Here is a 24,383-nt window from a genome sequence, read left to right as displayed (position 1 = left end):
TTCGAACGCACGATTCATTCAACATTCGTTCATTTTGCTCACTATGGCGCGTCCCTATTTACATTTGCATGACGTCACATTAGAATTCGAATCGAGTGTTCGATAGTGCTTCGAATGTGGTTCGTGCTGCCTACTATCGACAAACTCCGTTTTCGAATCGAGGCCTCGATACATTGTCGATACGAATACGTTAGATATTCGTGCTTGGCCTACTGTTGATTCTAGAATGAAGATAATAATTTATAATAATAATAAAAACGCAACGTCAACGTCACTGTCACATTTTTTTTCTCTCCAAATCTTTTCAATAAAAATTAATAATTTACATATATATTTTATACATAATGTATTGAAATACCCAAAAAAAAGCAAAATAGTAAGACGACAAAAATGAAATACGAGAAAGACGACAAGAAACACTTTAAAAAATCAGCAATGTGCATCGGCTATGTGAGAGAAAACAAATCATGTTGACGAGAGCGGCCCGCCTACGCGCACGAGTACCACCTCCGGGATCGTCGCTCAGCTCCGCCTCACCGCCGCCGGACCCCGGACTACCAGTGATACCGGCGGCTGCAGCTGCGTCGAGCTCGAGCGACGAGTACTTCTCTCCGCCGACGTCGCCACCACCTGTACGTCGGCAGGGGAGACGCCGGCCACCGACGGGCTTTGGATCGGGGGACCATCAGGTCCCTAGCAGGGTCCCCGCTACCGGTGGTTGTGTGCAGCGCATGAGATGGACTCAGAAAATGAATGAGAACGTCATGCGCGCATACTACGGGTCCACAGAGGGAGGAACTAACCTCACTGCGTACCGTGATAGGATGCTGTCTCTGTTCCAGGTGCTTGAGCCAGCCGTCAACGTATCGACCCAACGACTGTCGGATCAGGTGCGGGTTATCCAGCGCAATCACAGACTGGACGACGCCGCACTTGATCGGCTGCGCTTAGAGATGCTGAGCAGCCCTATGGTCACCACCTCGTCACAGGCCGCGGTGCCACCGCCACCTTCAGGCGGAGTCACGCCGCGGTCCAATCTCGTTGATGGGGATGAGGACAATAGGGCTGTAACGGTAAGTACTCAGTGCAACGAACGTGTGAGGAGTGCTCTGGAGGATGCGATTCAGGAGTTTAGGTACTCACCCGTCGAAAACCGACCGCGACTACCTCGCTTGCCTATGCACAGACAGAATAGGGCGTTGGTGTGTGCTCTGGATTCGCTGTTGGAAAAATATTTTGAAAACAGCGAAGACCTCCTTGATACACACTCAATTATGTATTGCGCGGCTGTTGCTGCATGTCGTGTAGCTAATGTCAAATTCCCTGACAGTAACAGAGCTACACGACCAAAATCAGCGGTACCAGCTTGGCAGTGCAGGATTGAGCGTCGTATCGAGGGGGCCAGAGTACTCATCGGCAAACTATATAGCTTCAGGGAGGGTAATACCCGACCACGGGTGATGCGCTTTGTGAGACGTGCATTCATGGGGACTGGACTCAGTCCTCATGAATATATGCCGCGTATCGCGGAGCGCATCGACTTCCTGAAGCAAAAAGTCTGTGCATGGGCTAGCCGTATTCGAAGGTATAAACGACGGGTAGAACGTTACACCCAGAATCGTATGTTCCAGAGTGATCAAAGATGGGTATATAGAACTTGGGAGCGACCTGAGCAATACGTGATGGACGGGAGCCGGCCGGATGATGGTGCCACAAACATGTTTTGGCGCAACCTCTGGTCGACGCCCGTATTTCACGAGGAGGGTGACTGGACACGTGATGTTGAACGGGAGTGTGAACAAATACCAGAAATGGAGGAGGTCAATATTACCTCCTCCGACGTAGCCTGTGCAGTTCGTCCGATGCAAAACTGGAAATCACCAGGACCGGATGGACTGCACAATTTCTGGTTAAAGTGGCTGCAAAGTTCACACCCCTGTTTAGCATCACAGTTTCAGTCATCCTTAGAAGCCGGGTCGCTCCCACAGTTTCTAACAACAGGAGTTACCCATCTGCTCCATAAATCAGGCAGTACCGCGGAACCTAAAAATTATAGACCGATCACTTGTTTACCGACGGTCTATAAACTTCTTACATCTATTTTGAGATTAAAAATAAACCAACATATTGAAAAATATTCAATTATGTCAGTTTCTCAAAATGGATGTAAGAAGGGGTCCCGTGCTACTAAGGAGCTGCTCCTCACTGATATGGTCATCAGCCAACAGGTTCGACGATCCCGAAAGAATTTGTCGACATGTTGGATAGACTATAAGAAGGCCTACGACTCGGTCCCCCATACATGGCTTAGGAGGGTACTGGAGTTGTATAAAATAAATACAACTCTACGCGCCTTTCTTGCGTCATGTATGGAGCAATGGAGAACGGTTCTTCACTATCCAGGATGTAGACAAATTGAAGGGACCGGCGATCCTATTAAGATCGAGCGGGGAATATTCCAGGGTGACAGTTTGAGTCCACTTTGGTTTTGCCTGGCCTTGAACCCTTTGAGCACATTGCTAGAGGGTTCGGGGCTGGGCTATCCTTTGCGGAGAGGAGGTCAGGTTATATCCCATTTGCTTTATATGGATGATCTGAAACTGTTTGCCACTACAGAACTGCAGCTGATGAAGCTACTGAAGATCACTGAAAATTTCAGTAGTTGCATCAGGATGGAGTTCGGTGTGGACAAATGTGCAGTCATGCATGTAAAGCGAGGGGGAATTGTGGAATCTGAGGGAGTACAACTCTCAGATTCCATAAATCTGAGATCACTCTCCGCAAACGATACATATAAATACTTGGGTATGGCGGAGGGGTTAGGCATCAATGTGGCTGTCATGAAACAGTCATTGCGGGAGCGTTTCTTTGGCCGCCTGAATAAGGTCCTAAAAAGTTCCTTATCAGGCGGCAACAAGGTTCGCGCCTATAATGGTTGGGTCATGCCAGTCCTGATGTACTCCTTCGGCATACTCAAATGGACTCAAACTGAATTGGATGCCTTGGATAGGAGAGTCCGCACACTGCTGACCGCAGAACGAATGCATCACCCACGATCGTCGGTGATGAGACTGTACATCCCACGGAAATGTGGAGGCCGAGGCTTTTTAAATGCAAAGACGCTCCACAACCGTGAGGTGTGCAGTCTCAGAGAATATCTTCTCAAAAGCAACGTGGGTATGCATCGTGATATGGTAGCAGTGGACAAAGGACTCACCCCGCTATCGTTGGCAAATGAGAACTGGCGCAGACCTGTGGTACTAACTACCCATGATCGCAAGGAAGTATGGCAGAGCAAACAGCTACACGGACGCTTCTTCGGGGCTCTTCATGGCCCCGATGTAGACTTCAATGCGTCCGTATCTTGGCTACGCTTCGGTGACTTGTTTGGAGAAACCGAAGGGTTTGTATGTGCAATTATGGACGAAGTTATCCTTACGAATAACTACCGGAGATATATCGTGAAAGACGGGACGGTTGACATATGTCGGGCATGTCACCATCCGGGTGAGTCTATCAGACATATTATATCTGGTTGTTCTCGTTTGGCTAATGGTGAATATTTGCACAGACATAACCAAGTGGCCAAGATTATCCACCAGCAGCTTGCTCTGCAATACAACCTTGTAGACCTTGAGGTACCGTACTACAGGTATGCGCCCGACCCAGTTCTCGAAAAGGACCATATCACGTTGTACTGGGATCGATCTATCATCACTGACAGGACTATTGTAGCCAATAAGCCTGATATTGTGGTGATAGATCGATTAGCGCGCCGCGCGATGATAGTCGATGTCGCCGTTCCGCATGACGAGAACCTTGTGAAAGCTGAGAAAGAGAAACAAATAAAGTATCTCGACTTAGCGCACGAGGTTGTCGCCATGTGGAGTGTCGACACGGCTGTTGTTGTGCCGATTGTCGTTACGGCCAATGGTTTAATAGCCAAGAGCCTCGACGAACACCTCAGGAGGCTCTCGTTGGGCGGCTGGATCAAGGGACTGATTCAGAAGGCAGTACTCCTTGATACGGCACGTATTGTGAGGAGGTTTCTGTCTCTGGGACCCTAACCACCGGTACCTTGGACCCTGTGCCCGATATTGGTGGCAACCTATTTTTTATATTTTTAAATGTTTTTTATTTTTATATTTAATATTTAAAAATGTAAATCATATGTTAGAAAATAAATAAATGAAAAAAATAAACAGAATACCCTGTACGCATTATCATAATCTAATTACCTCCGTGTATTCAATTAGGTGCGGTTGTGTTACTTAGTTTATGTACATGCCTAAATTACATAATATCTCTGTATCATGATCTAAGTGTATTGATATAGCAAATAGTTAGGCTGAGTTGAGACTACTGGTGTAAACTTAGTATTGAAATCAAAATAACACAGCTACTGTGTATGTCGGGGGTATTGGTTTGTCCGGGTTACTGGGCTGTGGAGACCAGATATAAATACTGGTACTCAGCTGGATCCGGCTATACTGAGAACCGACCACAATATTGTTGAGATGAGAAAAGCCTAGGAAGAGGTACGTAGTCAAGCCATAACTACAAACTCGGAATTATTACATAGAAAGGTTTTCCTGAAATATCGCACACTAAGTAATTAATTAGCAATATCAATGTGAAATAAACTCCTAACCATCCAAAACAATTGCATTAACTACTTTTAATGGGGCTCACTACAAAACACACCTAACTAGTACTTCAAAACCGTTTCATTCCTTCAATCTCCGGCCCCTTGAATAAACAAAATATTTACTCTTCGCGTTAAAATTATCGAATAAGCGAGTAAAACGTTCATCCAGTTTATTACGGTCTAAGCTGTGCTAAGTCAGCGCGGTTGCTTCGGCCGCGTTCGGGTGAACTCGTAAATCTTCGGCGTGACGGTTGATTTATCCGGGGCGGGCAGACTGACCGGACAGCTATGGGACCGAGGAAACTAGTTCAGCAAAGTTCAGTTTTGTGAATTGCCGAATAAATGGCTAATGGTCACTTGGCGCTGAGAACGCAATTCTTCGCATCGTCAGCGTACAATAAATCTTTCACACACAATTATTTCTAGCTAAGGAAATATTTTTTTACAGACATGTGGTAAAATTATATTCCCAGTATTAATTAATTATGTAAACTAAACAATGACTAGCCGTTGGCAACAACCTAACACAACATACCAAATCATATCATTAAAATCATAAAGAATAGAAAATCTATGAAAACATGAAATACATAAACAGATATAGAAAGCCATTTGGTCTCCAACATTTGTGATATTTAAGATCGCGATTCGCAGGTCCATGTAAGAGTGCTATCAATACTCAAGAGTTATGAAGAATATACAAAACGTAATCAATCATGGGATACTTTGAAAAGGTTTCAGCACTGAAACGTACAATTTATGCTGAGTTGTGGACGGAATGTAAAGCAGTTGTATAACCATTGATATTCATTCTACCAAGAAGTATTTCAATTTGTTGGAGAAATGAGACATCCCACTTACACTATTTCGTTTGGTTGGTAACAAAATCCTACTTTACATATCTATACATCTATTACGAATATTATAAAACTAACTTCTTAACCGAGTGTGCCGACACAGGTGAAACTGCTGACGGAAGCTACTTCATCTATGCTTATCTAATTAGAATGTCTCGTGCGTGCTTAAATTTTTGAACTGTTTTTGATAATGAAACAAGATTTCATTAATTAACATGACAGATTCAGCAAAGCAACGAAGCCCAACACTTTGTTTATATAGCGTCAGTACATAACTAGCTGGTATTTACATAACATGTTCTGCTGGTATTGTCAGACGTAAACCACAGTTAGTTAAATGGAAGCTCCAAACACCGCTTTATTGTTGAATATGGTCACTTCTAAAACGTATAAAACAGATATTATTTACTCGCTTTACCTTTGTTGGCTTTTGTTTATCATAATATTGTTAATGTTTGTTTTGGCGAGTATTGCGTCCAGTTATAATACCTATTATTATAATAATTACATCGTTGAACTCTCTCTTTATTGTGACGTAGAAAACTTATAATTTTTAAAGACCACCCGGGTAAAAAGTAGGCTCTATGTTATTTTAATGTATATATGTACTGTACAAGCTATATATGTATTACTGCTAAGCTTAAAAAGATCCGAGAAACCGGTATGAATGAGTAACACATAGAATGGCCAGGGCCAAATTAAGTTATGTATAAATTAAATCAAATTAAAACATTTATAAACAAAATGGTCCCCATCTAAACAGAAAAGCTTCAAATCTGAGATATCCTGAAACCCCAATTGACACGCCACGCTCGGCTGCCCATAAACAGGCTGTCCCGGGTACGTAGTCCCTCCCAATGAATTCCTAATTTTCATAATAGTTCATCTGACTAAAAGTTTCTTTAATTTACATAATTTGTAGTCTTTCAGAGCGACCAGTTAAATATATTTCGCGGGTCAGTCGGAAAGTTGAGCGGCCACCCGGTGACTTTTATTTTTTACATCATGCGAATTCGTAATGAAAGAAAAATTTAATTAAGCGTTTTATTTCAGTGCGATGTAGCTTTTTTTAATAGCTTCGAGTTAGCTTTTAGTTTTATGAATGTTGTTAATTCAGTTAACTAACCTTTTAAAATATGGAATTAGTAACATGGCAGGGCACGTAGGTATCGGTTCTACAGTATGAATAGTGTAACTCATGCAGTGTATTAACCGATTATATCACTTGAAAAATCAACAAAAGAATTTGGTATGAAGTATTTATAAACCCTAAAAGAGTAACAGTTCAAATACCTTCAGCCTACTTATTCCGGGAGACGTCGGATTATCGCCAAAAATATAAAAGCACATTTTAGGCCAGCTTTAAGTAAAAATAGTTCCACCTACACTACGATGTTTTTGAATATCTATGTATGTGGCATTATTCATAGTGATACAAAATGCTGACTAGGCAAGTAATTTCGTACAGATAATCTACATCGTTAGTACATCCATGCGTAATAATCGCCAGACGTCGACTCCGAGACCTCCAATTCAAGACCTCATTATTTTCCATCATATTTACCGGTTTTATTCAAGTGAAAATCCCCATCTTGGCATACCTTCGTTAGCTTACTCTGGTTTATTTCAGCGCGCTCAAAGCAAACCCATCTAATTAAGTTTAGTACTTTTCACTCGAAGAACAGGAACAAAACGACAGAAATATTCGAATAGTCATTCATTATCTTCTTTTCGGAAATCCAGTTGTCTAAATTATTACGAGTATGAAATACTCGTACCAAAAAATGTGTACTTTTGATATTATGAGGAAAAGGAAAATGTCAAAGGTTTTTCGAAGGCACGAGCGGAACATTGATCGCCACGCTTGCTCATTATGTTTTCTTGTTATTCAGACGTTGGTTTGCAAGACCATTAGAGGTAAATGTATTGAATGCTATTATAATAAATAATGTAGTTATCAATATTACGTATTTTTGATATTAGGTACGTGACTTATACTGAAAACATTTACGTCCATGGTCTCGACAAAATGACGATAGGGAGCAATTCACCGCACAGATAGGCAACCTAAGTACAAACAGAGTTACTTTACGACTGGCGGAGCTAAAGTTCCCGGCGACGTAAATCATCGCGTTGCAGGAGCTTGCAAGCTATAAAAGTAAATAAAATGGTTATGACCATTCTTGTTCCTCGCGTTTACGAGACTCGCGGCGAAGATTAACACGCTTTGTAACTGGTTCTGTGACAGTAACCACTGGAACCTAAACTTTTGATCCCACTTTCAAATAAAATATTTTAAAGCCTCTTAATTCTCGTCTTTTAAAGATTTAGTGCCTTTGAAAGTCTTAGTGATAAGAGTGTTTTAAAACTCGTGACCTAATAGTTGAGAACTGTGATCCATTCCAAATAAAGCAGATTGGAAGAGATTTATCTAATGGAGTTGTCATGCGAATGTCATATCAATCTAAATGCATAAAAGTTTTCCTCGTTTTGGAAGGTATGTTTATTTGCTACATTTTCCTCTAAGGGAGTTTTCAAATGTTGACAAAGTAATTGGTGTGATTCGGTCGCGGCGCCGTGGCTCCCGGCTCCTGGCCTATTAGTCATTACCCGCCTGATAGCGGAATGTTTTACTTTTTTCATCTCCAAAGAAATAAAGAAAAGAAGTCCGTACTTAATCGGATTTTAACCAAATTGTCTTTCTATTACGTACTTTGCTCTTTTGACCGAGTACTTTTCCTTTTCTTTTTTCTTTTACAATCGTTTAGACTTGTGTTTGTGGGCTATGTTACGAGGTTTTTTAATCAACTTACATGTGTATGTGTGTGTAATAGTCTGGAGATTATAATCATGTAGCTTGCTATTGTTTTGTTTTCTGTACTATTGCTAATGGCTCCTACAGTAACGTAATAGAATCTTTGTAGAGTAAGCTTGAGCTTAGGTTTTGATATTTCATAACCACATAGTAATAATATCAGATATGAATATTTTTATTTAATGTTATGAAGGAATCGTGTCTCACAAAATCCCCGCAACAAAATATGCGCATTTTATGTCTGCTTCTATTGTATGAAAATATTCAAGTCGAGTATTTGAGAATCGGTACAAATGTTATAGTTATGTTTTATGTCTGTCCTATATACGAGTTGCTACAGTTTCGCATCACTGCAGAATTTGATTTGAATGAAAACTATTCACATTCAAATAGTTCTGAGAAAGTTGGAATTTTAATCGTTTACAGACAAATTGTCAATACTTTGAGAAAGAAAACTCATAAATAGAAATCAGATTTTATCCCAACTAAGTTAAAGATCAATTTCTTAAGTCAAATAAGTAAGATTATACAAATGCGTCGAGTAAGCTGATCTGTAAGATAATGTAACGTTTGCAATACTTTATTGAACTAATCCAAGTTATAGCGTCAGATAAGAAAATTGAACTTTCAAGCTAACTCACAAAATGAGAACATTTCCGAATTACGGTTAAAGAAAGAAAGAAATAAAATGTAAATGTTACCGGTTTTTACGCCCGGTAAGAAATTGAGGTAACTTTAATTTAGCAAACAAGTATTTTATATTTTAATTTCATTCAGAGTTCCGCAGATATTTTAAATGTCTTTGAATTCATTTTACATTTTTAATTTTAATGAAGTAAATTATACAATGTGATTTTCTTTTTGAGGGTTTCCGTTTAAAATAAATTTAAATACAGTTTTTGTAACAGTTTCTTAATAAATCAAAAATTTAGTGCTGTACGAACCTGTATTATGGTTATTTATTTTACCCGTTAAAATGATGCTATCCCTACAGTAAACCAAGACAAAAAAAATCATCATGTAAAAATAAAATAAAATTTTTAAAGTCCTCGTGCAAAGTTTCAAAAACACAAAATTCGAACAATGAAAGAAAACGCCGTGAAAATAGTTCGTCCTACTTCTGCGAGTATAACAAGATTCCAAGTGAAATTGCTCTTAGATTGTTGCAATTTTCCACTTTGTGATTCATTGTGGATACTTATTTTTCAATGATTTATTCTTTGCGAAAAACTTACCTATACAAAGTAGACGCCAAATTAGTGCTTCAAGTTTGTCATTAACATTAACATTTCTTGTAAAAAAATAAGAGAATAAGTCTTTTGTTACAATGTATTCTACATACTTGTATCACTACAATTTTCTGATGTTAAAAAGATTCAATTTCACTATATTGACCTTTAGATAAAATAAAACTAAAATACTATCAGCCCATCTTTCGTACAAATATTCTCGCCTACCCATAAAACATTCATATAAAAAGCGCTCATATTTAGAGCTAGGTAATAGACAGTTTACTCCTAACGAACACGAATACCCTTTGAGCAGTGGCCCGCGAAAATGTAGGAGACACGAGGTGTGAGCGGCGAGCGAATATAAGATTAATTATGAAGACAATTTTAAGTTTTCAACGTGTATTGTACTTTTATATTATGGAAAAGAATGGTTTCTTAGGAAAATAAATATGTATTTGTTTTAGTTGTAAGCTGCCTTGTTGATATTCTGCTACTGTACCTACCTATTATATTTTTTGAAAAATAAAGATGTGTAAATAAAGATTTCCCAGAAATTGTTGTAGATAACGAGATTATTCAAAGTTAGGACATCGATGCTTGACCAATCATTTTGTTAAGGGAAAAGTTTTATTTTCATACTGTTATATAATGTTTTATTTTTTTAACTTGTACCAAACATGAAGACACTACAAAACATAACGAGGGTTACCGTAAAGCTACAATTATAATGTTTACTTGAATTCACTGGTTTTACACCTGTATACTTTTTTATAACAATATGTAACAGTATTAGTTGTAATTAACTGCCTTTTTGGTGATTAAAAATGTTTAGGCAAGCCTTTAAATTGTCCGTTTTTATGCAAAATGGAACCACTCGACAAATTTCATTTTTTACTTTTTTTGAAGAATACTAATGTAAAAGTGGTCTAAATTCTTATACAAAAAAGAACCACATGATTTCCCCCTTGGAAAGAAGGTATATTAAAATTTTGTATAAGAATTTAGACCACTTTTACATTAGTATTCTTCAAAAAAAGTAAAAAATGAAATTTGTCGAGTGGTTCCATTTTGCATAAAAACGGACAATTCTAATAAACCACAATCTTTATTTTATGTTCAATGCATTCAACCTAAAGTAACTAATGAGAATATTTTACTGTTCATATTTTTGTGTGAATATACTCGGCATTTAACTGTCTACCTAATGATCAGTTAATTGAACCATGGCGATGCTTCTCCCAAGAGACAATTTAACACATTTAACAATAAATAACACATTGTTTTCTATATCTAGTTGACATACAACCTACGCAAAACCGTTCTACCTACATAATATTAAATCTATACTAGATTTGGTGCTAATTTGTGAAGCAGGTCACCTCTCTTTAAAAATTGTTTTAACAAAGCCGGACTGTAAAACAGTATTATTTAAGTTATAATTTATCCGCAACATTAAGCAAGCCACAAATATCAACAGACAACGATATCCGAAGCTTCAGCCTCAGAATTACATTACCTACTTTAATGGGGACGACAAAAATTTATGTGAAAAGTTAACACCCATAACTTTTGTTCGGAGGATGGTAATGACGCCTCCTGCTGGTAATTGCCTATTTAAATAGCTAATGGATAAGATATTTATTTAGAGGATTAGGTATTATGACTTATGTGGAACTGGTTATTTGATGCCAATTATTTGAAATCCACTGTGGGTTGGGAGTGTCAGCCTTTTACTGATCAAAACCCACATGTTATAATAATTCCGCAGCATTTGTTTCATCACAAAGATAAGACATCACATAAAGTGTCTCATTCGCCAATTAGGTGTAGTTTGGATACCGACGCCTGCTATTGTCTGTTTAATTCCATCCAGTTAATACTGGAGTGAGTATGATTGTCATTTGGTTAATTATAAAGTAATACAATGTTAATAAGCGGTGAATGAATACAGGCTTGACAACATTATTTTAAAGGCTCAATAGACTCTTCAACTGATACCGGTAATGAGCTCTTGTCTGCTAATTGGATATTAATAACTAAATCGCCCTGTTTGTTGTGCATTAATGTTAATAGATTCGATTACATCGTTGACCCATTTTCTGTGTACGGGTGACGGAGGAATAATTGTTGTCATGCACCGCCTACTGACAATGAGAATGACGAGTGTTGATAGAGCAATCGACTTTGACAAAAAAAAGGACAAAAGCTCACTTTTTCAAATAACATGAACTTTGGTTAGATAGTTTTGCTCCTTGTTTTATGTTCAGTGTGCAGTTTTATGAACAATTGCAACCATGTTTTAATATCGGATAAAGATATTATATGAAGCACCTTTTGAGATCTATTTATAACTATTGTAGAACATATGTTTGTGCAAAAACCCCCGATACTATTTCTTTGCAGTTTTATTTATTTTACAGAAGGTTTTAATTAAAAAAACTACAACTCATTTACATTAAAAGGAAAACACAACTGAATGAAAAATATAACATGAATTCACTCCGTTCATTTTGCAATATGAAACTCATAATAATGACTCAATATTATAGTAAGTTCAATTCAGTCTTGCGCGCGGCCTTATGTGTGGGTAACCCTTGTACATATACAGTGACTTTGTGTGCGTGACAAGAGGTACAGTCGGGTACAAATACAGTTATTTAGGGGTTGTATAAGGCTGTTTAAAGAAAAACAGTTATTACGTAATTTAATGTTTATTTATTTATAATGATTCTGAATAGCTAGGTACTTGATAAATCAAACGATGAGTTTTCGGATTCGCTACTCTCACCAAGGTCAATTATAAATTTTGACTCCATGTCAAAATGTCTATAGTATTCTTCTTTTTTCTTTTGTACATGTCGACAAGTATTACCCAACATCCCTTCATCAATTTGACTTAAACGTTCATTTATGAGTTTCATTATTTCCGTCTTATTTTGGTCGACATTATGCGAAGCAATATAATTTTTTAAAATTCCCCACACATTTCGTTTACATTATTATACTAGACTAACCGTTTTTCCGCGGTTTTACCCGCGTCCCGTGGGAACTACTACCCGTACGGGGATAAAATATAGCCTATGTTACTCGTGGATAACGTAGCTTTCGAATGGTGAAAAAATTTTTAAAAACGGCCCAGTAGTTTTTGAGCCTATTCATTACAACCAAACAAACAAAGTTTTCCTCTTTATAATATTAGTATAGATTATACGTCTTTTTACATTCTTAGTCCACACTTTTATTTATTGTCCGCGTACCCCGAGCTAGAAAATATGTAAGGAGTATTTAATTCATCTTAGATATTTCACCTCATTTATTTCTTAGATATTGTCAATGTCAATTTGAAAAAAAAACGTATGAGAAAATAATGAAAAACTGTAAAATGTAATAATAAAAAGCTTTAAATGTTGTTTCATTTTTTGAAACTCTACCTTTTCAAAAAATTTTCTCCGTGAAGAACTAGACATTTTCGTAAACGACTGTACCCATAACAAAAAGCGATAAGAACACGTCATGCTCGGACGACGTCACTGTCACACGAATGAAAGTTGTATATTTACAAGCCGACGCACACATAGGGCCGCGCGCAAATCTGAGTTGAACTATCTATAATAATGTTTAAAGAAAAACATGGTGATGCTTTTTCGAGCGAATTTTTCAGTGAAAATAAACAGAGTGGTCATTGTCGTTGCACTTTATATTACAAGGAAGTGTATGAACAGTAATTGGCTATTAATATCGGACAAACATTGTCTGTGTCAATGTGAGCTCTTCATTATTGATTATGTATTGATATCAGTAGTTATGTGTCCTACTATTAGACACGTAGCTATTAACTGTGGTGTTAATTCATAAACTATGAATTGATTTAATACTTGGGTTTCCATAAATAAACACACTGACGACAACACCTATGTGAAATAAGTGGGGAAATACGTATGCTACTACTAAAATATGAACGAAAATAGAACTGACCTACAAATTGATTTAACATATTAATGAATTGATTCTTTAAGTTTATGGATAAAGGCAATTTAGAAATTGGTATAATTCTGTCACTATGTACTGTAAAGCGAATAATAGAGACAGAATTACATTTATCACACTCATATTTAATAGTCAAAATTTTTGTGAGTCTAATAATTATAGTTATAGTCACAGCAATTACCTAGTCAATGTTAAAAACTCAGTCTTCAATTAAAAAAAAAAAGTAAAATCTACCATCAATAGAACTAGAATAATTCTCCAGCACTCGAAGTACTAGGCAAGCATAACAAGCGAGCAGTGTAATCAAATCAGTCGTGATTAGTTCGCGCTAGTCACCGAGATTCAATCTAAGCATTATCGATCACTAATTGACACATATATCGTAATTTGCCGAAACGTTTGCATTGACAGCTTTCTATGCAAAACGTTAAAGTATCATAACATACCTAAGGTTTTTATTTTGAACCTTTTTTTAGATAAAGAGATGAACCGTGAACATACTTACCTACATTTGTAATTTGGCTGTAATTTTGAAAAACTTGCATACGAGAGGAATTTAAATAAACTATTATAATTATTAGTACCGTTAGTTGAACGAACCTAATTCACCAATATTTATAATAAACGCTACAACTGAAAGCCAATATTTGATCAGCGTTAAATTTTTCCGATGTTTTCCTTCGCCGAACTGTAAATCAGTGTTTTCCAAAAAGCCTACCAATCAAATATTTATGAAATTATAAATGGTAAAATCTGAATTCAAATATAAATATACTTTTGCGCGAATTAAAAGGAGAGAAAAGACAATTATTTACGATTATTTTTTACTTTTTGTGTACAATTGTATGTATTTCGATCTATCACTGTGGACGAGATTATTTCAAGATAGAATATTTGCGAATCCTTTTAAAGCAGGAAAGTAGTACTAGAGGTAACTAAATAAGTAAATACCAAAATACAATACGTACAAAGTGACCTACATACTCTTTATATATCTCCAGTATTCACCGTATTCCCTGTCCAAGCAAGGCTATGACATGATTAATGTTTGCATTGCGCGACGACGCTCCGCCAAATATTGATATTATTATAATAATATTTGCCTATTACCCAGGTGTTTGATTAGAGGTAATTATTTTGTTTGTACTACTTACGTGCTTATGTTGCGTGTCGACAGCTGGCTTGATTAATACCTCCATACGAATATTAGTTCTACCAAGAAATATGAAACCAAGATTTCAACTTACAGATAGTGTCATCGTACAAGAAAATTCAGTAAAAATAGTATGATATTCAAACAAAGAAAATGTTGTACCAGTTACTCACTGAACCACTTAACATAGTCTAATTGCCACAAAATTGCGTATCATGTATATTAAACTTTGTCAATATGACCAACTACGTCAAGTTTTCCAATCAGTTAGAGAACTCCCAATATGGCTCCAAACGCACCACAAAGAAATTGCTAGTATAATTTAGGCAAAACTCTTATAATATTGTTAGGTCGGAGTTATCCGCAGATTTCCCCTGAGAATATACCTCCTGCTCAATGATGACATGTATGTAAAGCTCCAACTCCTTGTGATCGAGTGGGAGAAGTGGTACATGCTTCTTATGTATTTGTTCCAAAAAGTATATTAGGTATATAAAATGTGCCACTATCCCCAATATATGTAAAATAAGTATTTTTTAGTGTACTTAGTGAAACTTTTCACGGCTACGCTTTTATAACCGATCCTCGACGCCACGAGTCACACTTTCAATAACATAAAGCTAGACTGATTTATTACGAAAATAGAATAACATTAATCCCTTGTACAGACGTATACCTAACAAAAATAGCCTGCAAAAAAACAAGTCTGGCGCGAAGAGCAACATATTTTGCGTAAAAATAAAAATATTATGAAATCCAATATTGAAAACGTTTGTCAATTCCAGGTGACATTCATCCAAAATATATCGTATAAACATTCGTAACAAAAAGTTAAAAGAAAACTAAAATAAACAAAAATATTTTCTGAAAAATATCTCCAAATGAAACGTATATGATATTTACATTTTCCATTTGGTTTCGCATATAAATAATTGCTTGACGTGATAAAAAAAATATTCAACTACATTAAAACTTGTATTTTTTGGGTCGCACAGCTCAGCAAAAATAAAACGCTCGTTAATTAAAATGTGGAACGACTTTTACCTCGATTATTATACAAATATGAGCCGGGCTAGGGTTACGAATGTGGCTACATAATGTACGAAACGGCCCGAATATTTTGTGCATGTTAATTTGAGGGTTTTGGGTGTACGACTTAATTCGACTGTTTAATTTAACAATTCCTAAGATCCGTTTTACAAGATAAACTCAAGTAATTGTAAATGTTCATGTACAGTTTACAGATTCAAATGACTGATCAGAATGTTGTACTAGCATAGTTTGGCCTCCAAAAATAATAATATGATTATCAGCATCTATCTAGGTAAAGAAAACTAAACTGTAGAGTAACATACCGAATTATTCTCAGAAGTGAAATGGCACGTGCCCAGGGACTTCCTACGAAATGGAGGTTTTCCTTTATTCCAAAAACACGATATTCTTAAAAAGTAAGTTCAAAAGTGACAGGTGACGGTGAACTTTCAATGTGTTTGGATTTTTTCGTTTTGTTGAATGAAGATGAATGAGTATCGTTTGGAGTTGGCAAATTGTGTTATGTGCGAAACTTGTTGTCAGTGTTGTATCAACGTGGGTCCCTTGTGGATGATGGCGGTATGAAACCGGAGTTATTACTGACAAACAAAGGATTTTGTTTTTTCTCTGATAAATTGCAAGGTATGTTATTGTTTGTATTTTACGGTAAATTCTTCTACCTCGTGTTTGCGAATGGCAAATATGTTATTTCAATTCCAGTTGTCGAATCATATCTCATCTATCACTATCAATATTAACAAACACAAAAGGATCGAAATCTCGAGCTTCTGAGGTAATTGATCAAAAAATCTTACAAAGCCGAAGTGAAAGGTCGACCCAAACCGCGCTCGCACGTAAAACGATTACATGTTACATCAAAGGGCTACTCGCCGCTTGCCGCGGACTTGTACATATAGCTACATGTACCAATGTATGTTTCAATATTTTTCACGTTTACTTATACTTTCTTTGGCATTCGTTATACAATCGAAATTATTTCAAATTTTTTTTTTTTTTTGGAAAGCTCTTTTCAATATCAGTGTTTTTATTTTTGCGGTTGACATAATTGCAGTTGTTTTATTAACAAGAATTTTAAGTTCAGAGATTATTATGACTCGTGACTTTTATTAAACAAATAGATCTAGTATCGTTTGTCCAAACTCTGGAAAAAGAACCACCACATACGCGTTAGCCAGTCGCAATGCAGCTGAATCTAATGGAATTAAAAGTTAAACTAAGCTAACGCTTGCTTTAACAATATCTGGGCGCATTTTTTTGTACATTCCAAAGCAAATAATTAAAATATATAGTAAATCTAGACCGTTTTTTAGAAACTAACTCACTATGCAAAAACCTGAAATATTCATTTCTTCCTAAGATCATTACTCGTCTGCTGACGCACTCCCGTAAGAAAAGTGCATTCGTTGTAATTTTCCTCATCAACACGATGAATCTCATAACAGCCTCAAGCCACGCTTTATTTAATAAAATTCTACGTAATTCATAACGAACATAATCTAGTAAATTGTAATATTTGCTACAAAAATATTCGAATACTAGCTTCCGCCAGCGGCTTCGCCCGCGTGGTGTGTTGATAAAAAGTAGCCTATGTGTTAATCCAGGGTATCACCTATCTACATACCAAATTTCAATCAAATCGGTCCAGCCGTTTTTGCGTGATTGAATAACAAACATACATCCATACATTCTCACAAACTTTCACATTTATAATGTAAGTAGGATTCACGCATCGTTGCCACGCGTCATGTTTTAATATTTTTCTTTATGCCTGAAAGTGTATTATAAAAGTTTAATAGTCAGGTTTCTTTAAGTGCAAAATAAGCTTATTAAAAAGTTACCCCTATAGATTATCGTATTATCCTGTGGCTTTACGACACCCCAAAGGAACAATCAAACTAACTCAGGCATTTTGAAAATACGGGAAATGTGAATGATGTTGGTTGCTTTCTGATAGATTGATAGGTGTCAGGGAGGCCTGATGACGTCACGGCCAGGTGTCAATGTGACTTGTTTTGTATTCCCACAGCGTATTTGATTTGATGCGAGCTTCCCTACCGAATAATATTCGGTTTTTCCTTAAAGTATTATATTATATCTGATATTCGTAAGTCGTATAACATATCCAATTATGACGGTAAAGGTTCTTTTTTATAACTTATTTATTACATACTTTGTGTATATGTTAGTTCATATAACATTGAATCTAATTTGACTATACCTATTTGCAATATTTTCTAAACTACTGTACTGTACTGTATGTATGCTAAAAGATTTATCACAGCAAAATATCTGTCGATTATAAACTGTTAACTCTGCCGACAAATGCAATTCAAGCCAGGATTTAGCAATCCAGGCAATTGCACGTCGAATAAAAACTCTTTCGTTAACACGGCCATTTTACCTGAACGTTCATTTCTATCGCTCACTCCAATATGGCCGTGCCTGTCCAATATTTCCTCAAAATTTCCCGCTCGATCCCGACACCAATTACGAGCCGCCATTCCATTTTTAAAAGGCACTGCAATTCCTCCTTAATTCGGTCTTATCCTTTTTTCATTGCGGAAATTAAAGTCAGGAATTATTTAAGCATCCCGCGGTTTATGGTTCCAAGTTAAATTTTTAAGATACCGGCCGTTTCGTTTTTGTTTCGGGTTGAGGCGTTGAGTTCGGGTGCTTTTACGAGTTCCGAATGGGCAATCGGTTGCGTTTAAAATATTGTGGCGGACTTTTATTGTTTCTTTCGCGTGTATTGAAAGGTTTTATAAAGGACTAGCTTCCGCCAGCGGCTTCGCCCGCGTGGTGTGTTGATTAAAAATAGCCTATGTGTTAATCCAGGGTATCACCTATCTACATACCAAATTTGAACCAAATCGGTCCAGCCGTTTTTGCGTGAAAGAATAACAAACATACATCCATACATTCTCACAAACTTTCACATTTATAATATTAGTAGGATTTTCTTTGTATTTTCTTATTCAATAAGCTACAATCTTTGCCAATTATATGATTTACTTTTATATCTAAACGACACTTACACGCCTTTTATAACTACATCTTAGAAATCATTTGTCAACAGCATTAACCCTATATCTTCTTCCTCAGACAAGTGCTGGACAACGGCACACTAGTGTTCCTGCCGTTCAGTGCCGTGCAGTACCGGCAGGACGTGCACGCGACGGTGTACCGGTGTCGCGCGCACAACGCTCACGGCACCATCGTGTCAAGGGACATGCGGACACAGGCAGGTTAGTGGATGATCACCTTTATTGATGATACAAGTGGTAACAATCGTATATTTCGATAATTACGTGTAGGCCCCATTTTACAGAATAATGTTGTTTTTTTCTGAGATTTTTTTAACCTTCCGAGCTTTGAAATGTTACTCAATAAAATACTGAAAAAAATCTAATCTGGTTATAACAGTGTAAATAAAAGCAAAAGCGTTGGATAACTTCACCTTTCCCATTCGGGGCTTACTAGACCAGCTTTGTTTATCCTTAATGAATGAGCCTATAACCTAATTTAATGTTCCACAAACAACATAACTTAGAACATACAAAATATTGCGTTTGTACATATAGTCACGGTTAGTGCGTAGGCAATTTATCGCTCGTTAAGGCGGTTTCTGTTCAAATTGCCGTGAGTAGGTCCCAGCGCGGGCGCCAATAATATTTTCTTTATGTACCTTACTAAGTTTCTTTACACATGTTTGTGTAACTAACTTTATGGTAGTGCATTTATTTATCTTTCAACATATCATTTATATTTTTAAATATTAGATTACCTATAAAAAAAAAACGTTTAAAAATATAAAAAATAGATGGCCACCAATATCGGGCACAGGGTCCAAGGTACCGGTGGTTAGGGTCCCAGAGACAGAAACCTCCTCACAATACGCGCCGTATCAAGGAGTACTGCCTTCTGAATCAATCCCTTGATCCAGCCGCCTAACGAGAGCCTCCTGAGGTGTTGGTCGAGGCTCTTGGCTATTAGACCATTGGCCGTAATGACAATCGGCACAGTAACAGCCGTGTCGACATCCCACATGGCGACAACCTCGTGCGCTAAGTCAAGATATTTTATTTGTTTCTCTTTCTCAGCTTTCACGAGGTTCTCGTCATGCGGGACGGTGACATCGACTATCATCGCGCGGCGCGCTAATCGATCTATCACCACTATATCAGGCTTATTGGCTGCAATAGTCCTGTCATAACTAACTTTATTATTATTATGTTTATCGTAATGGTAACTATTATGTTACGTGGGGGATTATCGAAATCGTGTTTTAGTTTTGTGCTTAAGTTGTTTAATTTAATGGTTTTACGTTTAATGGTCGTTAAGTTTACGTTAATAACTAAATACCAAGGGGACGCTATTACCAAGACTTATATATCTTATTTATGCCTTAGGTTTCTATAGCAACAAAAAAGTAATAAAAAACATAAACAAATCTTTCATAATTTTTCCACGATATTGATATCTTTTCTCACAGTTTTCTACATTGGCAGCCATATTTATTCCCTGGATAAAAAATAGCCTATAGCACTTAGGGATAATGTAATACACTATTAGTGAATGAATTTTTGTACTAAATTGCCACCTACATATTAAGTTAATGAGCAAAACCTCTTTATAATATTAATATAGATTAAGATTGGAGGTTGCTGATATCATTAGTTTTCTTTATTGGAATACTTTCATGAATTAGTAATGCCCTGTCCAGGGTAGACCGCACGTCAGAAGCACGTTATCGTCATGTGACGATAGATTGCAGTTTATATCGAGCTCCGTGAATTCTATTATTATTCTTTATTGCACACATAAATACAGAGAGACACACTGAAACACACATTCTATCATATTTTTTACTGCAAGAGGGCTTCTCAAGCACTCATCAAATTCCATAGCAGGGTCGTGATGCATTTCGCGTGAAAAATTAACCTAACTCTACTAAACTTTTTCTGCATATTTAAGGAGGTAGGTTTTAGCTTTCTATGCTTACGTTTTCCAGAAGGCTTTACCTAGTAGTTTTGTAAACTAAGCTAAGATAGAACAACAGCGGCTTACGCAGTGGCTTCTTAGAAAGCACAACATCAAGTTAAGCAGCTCACGGGATAATCTTGCGCAACTTGGGAAGTTTTACTTTTACAGACTTCTATGTTATTCTAGGATGCGTAGGATCAGATGTTACCTACCTAGCTAGAGTTACATAACGTGATGTGTAACATTATCTTTTAAATCTAAGTATTGTTTAGTAAAAAATACAGAAGAATAGTAAAATTACATACACTAATACGATTAAAATACAAAAAAGTTTACGATAAGCTTATTTTCAATTGCTACGCACATCCTTACAAAACAGGCATCTTTTTTCCACTTACAGATAAAAATAAAAAGCAAAAATCCGCAAACTTTCACTAACTCTCACTAATACAAGCGAAATATTATGTAACACCAATATGCGATTACGTTTCCAGCTTCCGAACTTCAAAGATTCTAGCAAAATTACATTCTTGCCGACAGCACGCACACATGCACACGACACTCACACACACACGCTCCACAGATGATGTATGAAAGCTGATATGCGTATTTTATTTTCTCATGTTTGCGGGAAAGTAATGTTGGTACTTTATTTATACCAATATTGTGGTTTCGGAATCCGTAAAAAGGATTGGGGTAAATCTTGCGGGTGTTTGCTTATGTGTGTGATTACTGTAAGTATACACCTGGCTTGGCTCCGGCTTAGCGTCAATATTTTACAGCTTTTATGTTAGTTTTTACCTACGTTCTACTTACAACTTGTTTTTCTCCTAAAATAACGTTTTATGTTTTAAGGATAAAAACTTTTACAATTATAAATTAGTAGAATTAAGACAATAATAAATTACGCTTATATTTTGCGAGTGCAAAAATCTAAAAATCCCTTGTTTTGGCAAGGGTTTGATTTATACAACTGTTTATTCTAAAATATATTCCAAACTAAACTAAAAAGTCCCAGAGACCGAAAAAATTACTTTTGAACACAAAATTATTTAGAAAGGGAAATATGAAAACATAATATAGGTACCTCAAACACAAACACATACCTACAAATAATTAATCATCCAAAACAACTGAAGACCAAGAAATTCCGCAATAAAAATATCGAATTACGTTTCCTCACTTACTGTTGAGAGTACCGGCTGTGACGTCACAATTCCGCACTCATTCCCGGGTAATAATGTTACGAGATAACTTATGTAAACATTGCCTTAGCCGCCACTCCTGCGCCCGAGTCAAATCGAGTTAAACCCAGTGTGAACGCCGATCAAAAAGAAATGGATCAATGAATAAGTATATTTGTAAATTCTGTTAAAATGAATGTTCAGTTAGCTCAGTGGTTCTTAACCGGTGGTCCGCGGACCACTGGTGGTCCCTGGAGGCATCCCAAGTGGTCCGCGAAGCCATCCCAAAAATATGTGACGTGAGATAATGAGGCGAGTCGAAACAAACAACGCAACATGCGCGCGGTACGAGTCCGACGGCGAAACGCGGTGCACGAGGGCGGGGTGGCGGGCGGTTCCTTGATTTAGCGGCGCGGGTTGCCGATCGTCACTTGTAACGACGACGTCGTAATGAGCGGTAGGGTCATAACGTGGCCTTGAGCGATTGAGGATTACCTACTGAGTTCTTGGTAAAATATTTAAAGTTCGACAGTAAAAAGCGAATATCCTTAATCTACGACGGTATAAGGATATACCTAATTATTTCGTAAGTAACCAAACTAAATATTATTTGCGAGTAGTCAGAGCGCAGCCGAGGCGGTCTAGGATCGTCGTCATTTGGTAGAAATCTAAAGCTGTTTTATTTTCACCATTTTAACACCCGATAAACATATTTGGGCTCATTTGATACCTATGTATTGAGCCGTAGATACCTACCTACTTTAACCGTCTTTCCCACAGCTGGCCATAGATCTTACAAGTAAAAGCTTGTCAAAACAATACAATTTTATCTTTCATATGTCCATATTATCACTAAAACCAGGCCTCTGTCACTCGACTTACTTGCGCGCGATAAATGCCTACCGCTCGGTGGGCCGCCGCCGGCCCCACGTGACTCAGGCGCGAGTCGCGACTCAGGGCGCACAACAGTCACACGCGCCGCGCGCGTTACAAATTTTTATTTCGTGGCCAGTTATGTGATGTTTTTATTTATTAGGTTTTTAAAGCTATCTAACTAACAAACTGATGGACAATTCTGATTTGTGTTGGTTTGTATGTGACTATTGTAAGGAAATATTTATGGGTATTTAGAAACATTTTAATGTACTTATCTAGTAATGCAATTTTTCTTTAATAAATTAATACTTACTTTATGATTTTTACAACAGAAATCGTTACGTTTATAAATTAATACGAACACTGTACCTATTGTGAGTTTTGTAGCTCGTCGTCGTGTATTGTGTGACATATCTCGAGTGTAAGTAGGTATAGTTCTGGTCCAACTTAATGACGGCTCGGAACATTAAGCTTATCGCCGCGCAGAATCCAATTTTAGGCATGTATCAGCACTCGACGGTGTTGTACCAGGGGTATGGTACTTGTGCTCGAAAAATAGTTAGAAACCGCCTTGACTTTGACGAAAGCTTTACTAAAGTACCTATTTACCTATGCTTACGTATTAGTTAATATTTAGTAATATGTACCTATACTCCAATCTGTGCCAAAACTTCGTTTTCAGAAAAATGCCACCAAAAAGAAAATATGACGACGATTATATTAAGCTTGGCTTTACTTCAATAGAAATAAATGGCGAAATTAGACCGCAATGCATTTTATGTGCAACTGTTCTCTCTAACGACGCTTTAAAACCGGCAAAGCTGGAACGTCATTTGAAGTCCATGCATCCGAAGTATTGTGACCGTTCGCGAGAATTTTTTGAAGGCAAACTCACTAATTTCAAAAAAATGAAACTTGGTCCCAGTGGTACAAGTTATGCAGCATCTGAAAAAACATTATCTGTTTCTTTTGAAGTTTCCAAATTGATTGCCAAATCGAAAAAAGCGCACACAATCGGCGAATCTTTGATAAAGCCCTGTATGCTCAAAGTTGCAGAAGAGCTTTTAGACGCGGAAGCTCAAAAGAAAATTCGTGAAATACCGCTTTCTAACACACACACACAGTTAGACACAGTTAAGTTGCGCATTCAAAAAATGTCAACTGATATTGAAGACCAAGTTATTGACAAGATTAAAAACAGCCCTTATTTTGCATTTCAATGTGATGAGTCTACCGATATTTCCCAATGCTGTCAATTACTTGTATTCGCTCGATTTTTGGAGGACAATAAAACGTTTAAAGAAGAGTTATTATTTTCTCAAGATCTTAAGACGACGTCGCAAGGTGCAGATGTTATGAATGCAATAAGTCAATATATGGAGAAACATGGACTTATGTGGGAAAGGCTTGCCGGGTTTTGTACTGACGGTGCTCCTGCTATGCTTGGTTCTCGCTCTGGTCTTGCAGCATTGGTAAAGAACAAAAATCCATCAGCAGTTACGACGCACTGCGTTATTCATCGTCAAGCATTGGCTGCTAAAACGCTCCCGGAATGTTTTAATATGGCTCTGAAAACAGCTATAAAAGTAGTTAAC

General features: G+C 37.2%; 1 protein-coding gene across 1 annotated transcript in view; it reads left to right on the top strand.

Moving 5' to 3' along the window:
• The window catches only part of LOC124634834 (Down syndrome cell adhesion molecule-like protein Dscam2), a 144,526-nt gene that overhangs the window by 47,217 nt on the left and 72,926 nt on the right, over positions 1-24,383 (top strand). The window contains exon 3 of the mRNA XM_047170487.1: positions 18,848-18,990. Within this exon, the coding sequence (XP_047026443.1) occupies positions 18,848-18,990 (143 nt within the window). The remainder of the gene's footprint in view (positions 1-18,847; positions 18,991-24,383) is intronic.

This window comes from Helicoverpa zea, chromosome 1, assembly GCF_022581195.2.
Source record: "Helicoverpa zea isolate HzStark_Cry1AcR chromosome 1, ilHelZeax1.1, whole genome shotgun sequence".
NCBI classification, from domain to species: Eukaryota; Metazoa; Arthropoda; class Insecta; order Lepidoptera; family Noctuidae; genus Helicoverpa; species Helicoverpa zea.
This window is presented reverse-complemented; position numbering and strand designations above follow the sequence as displayed.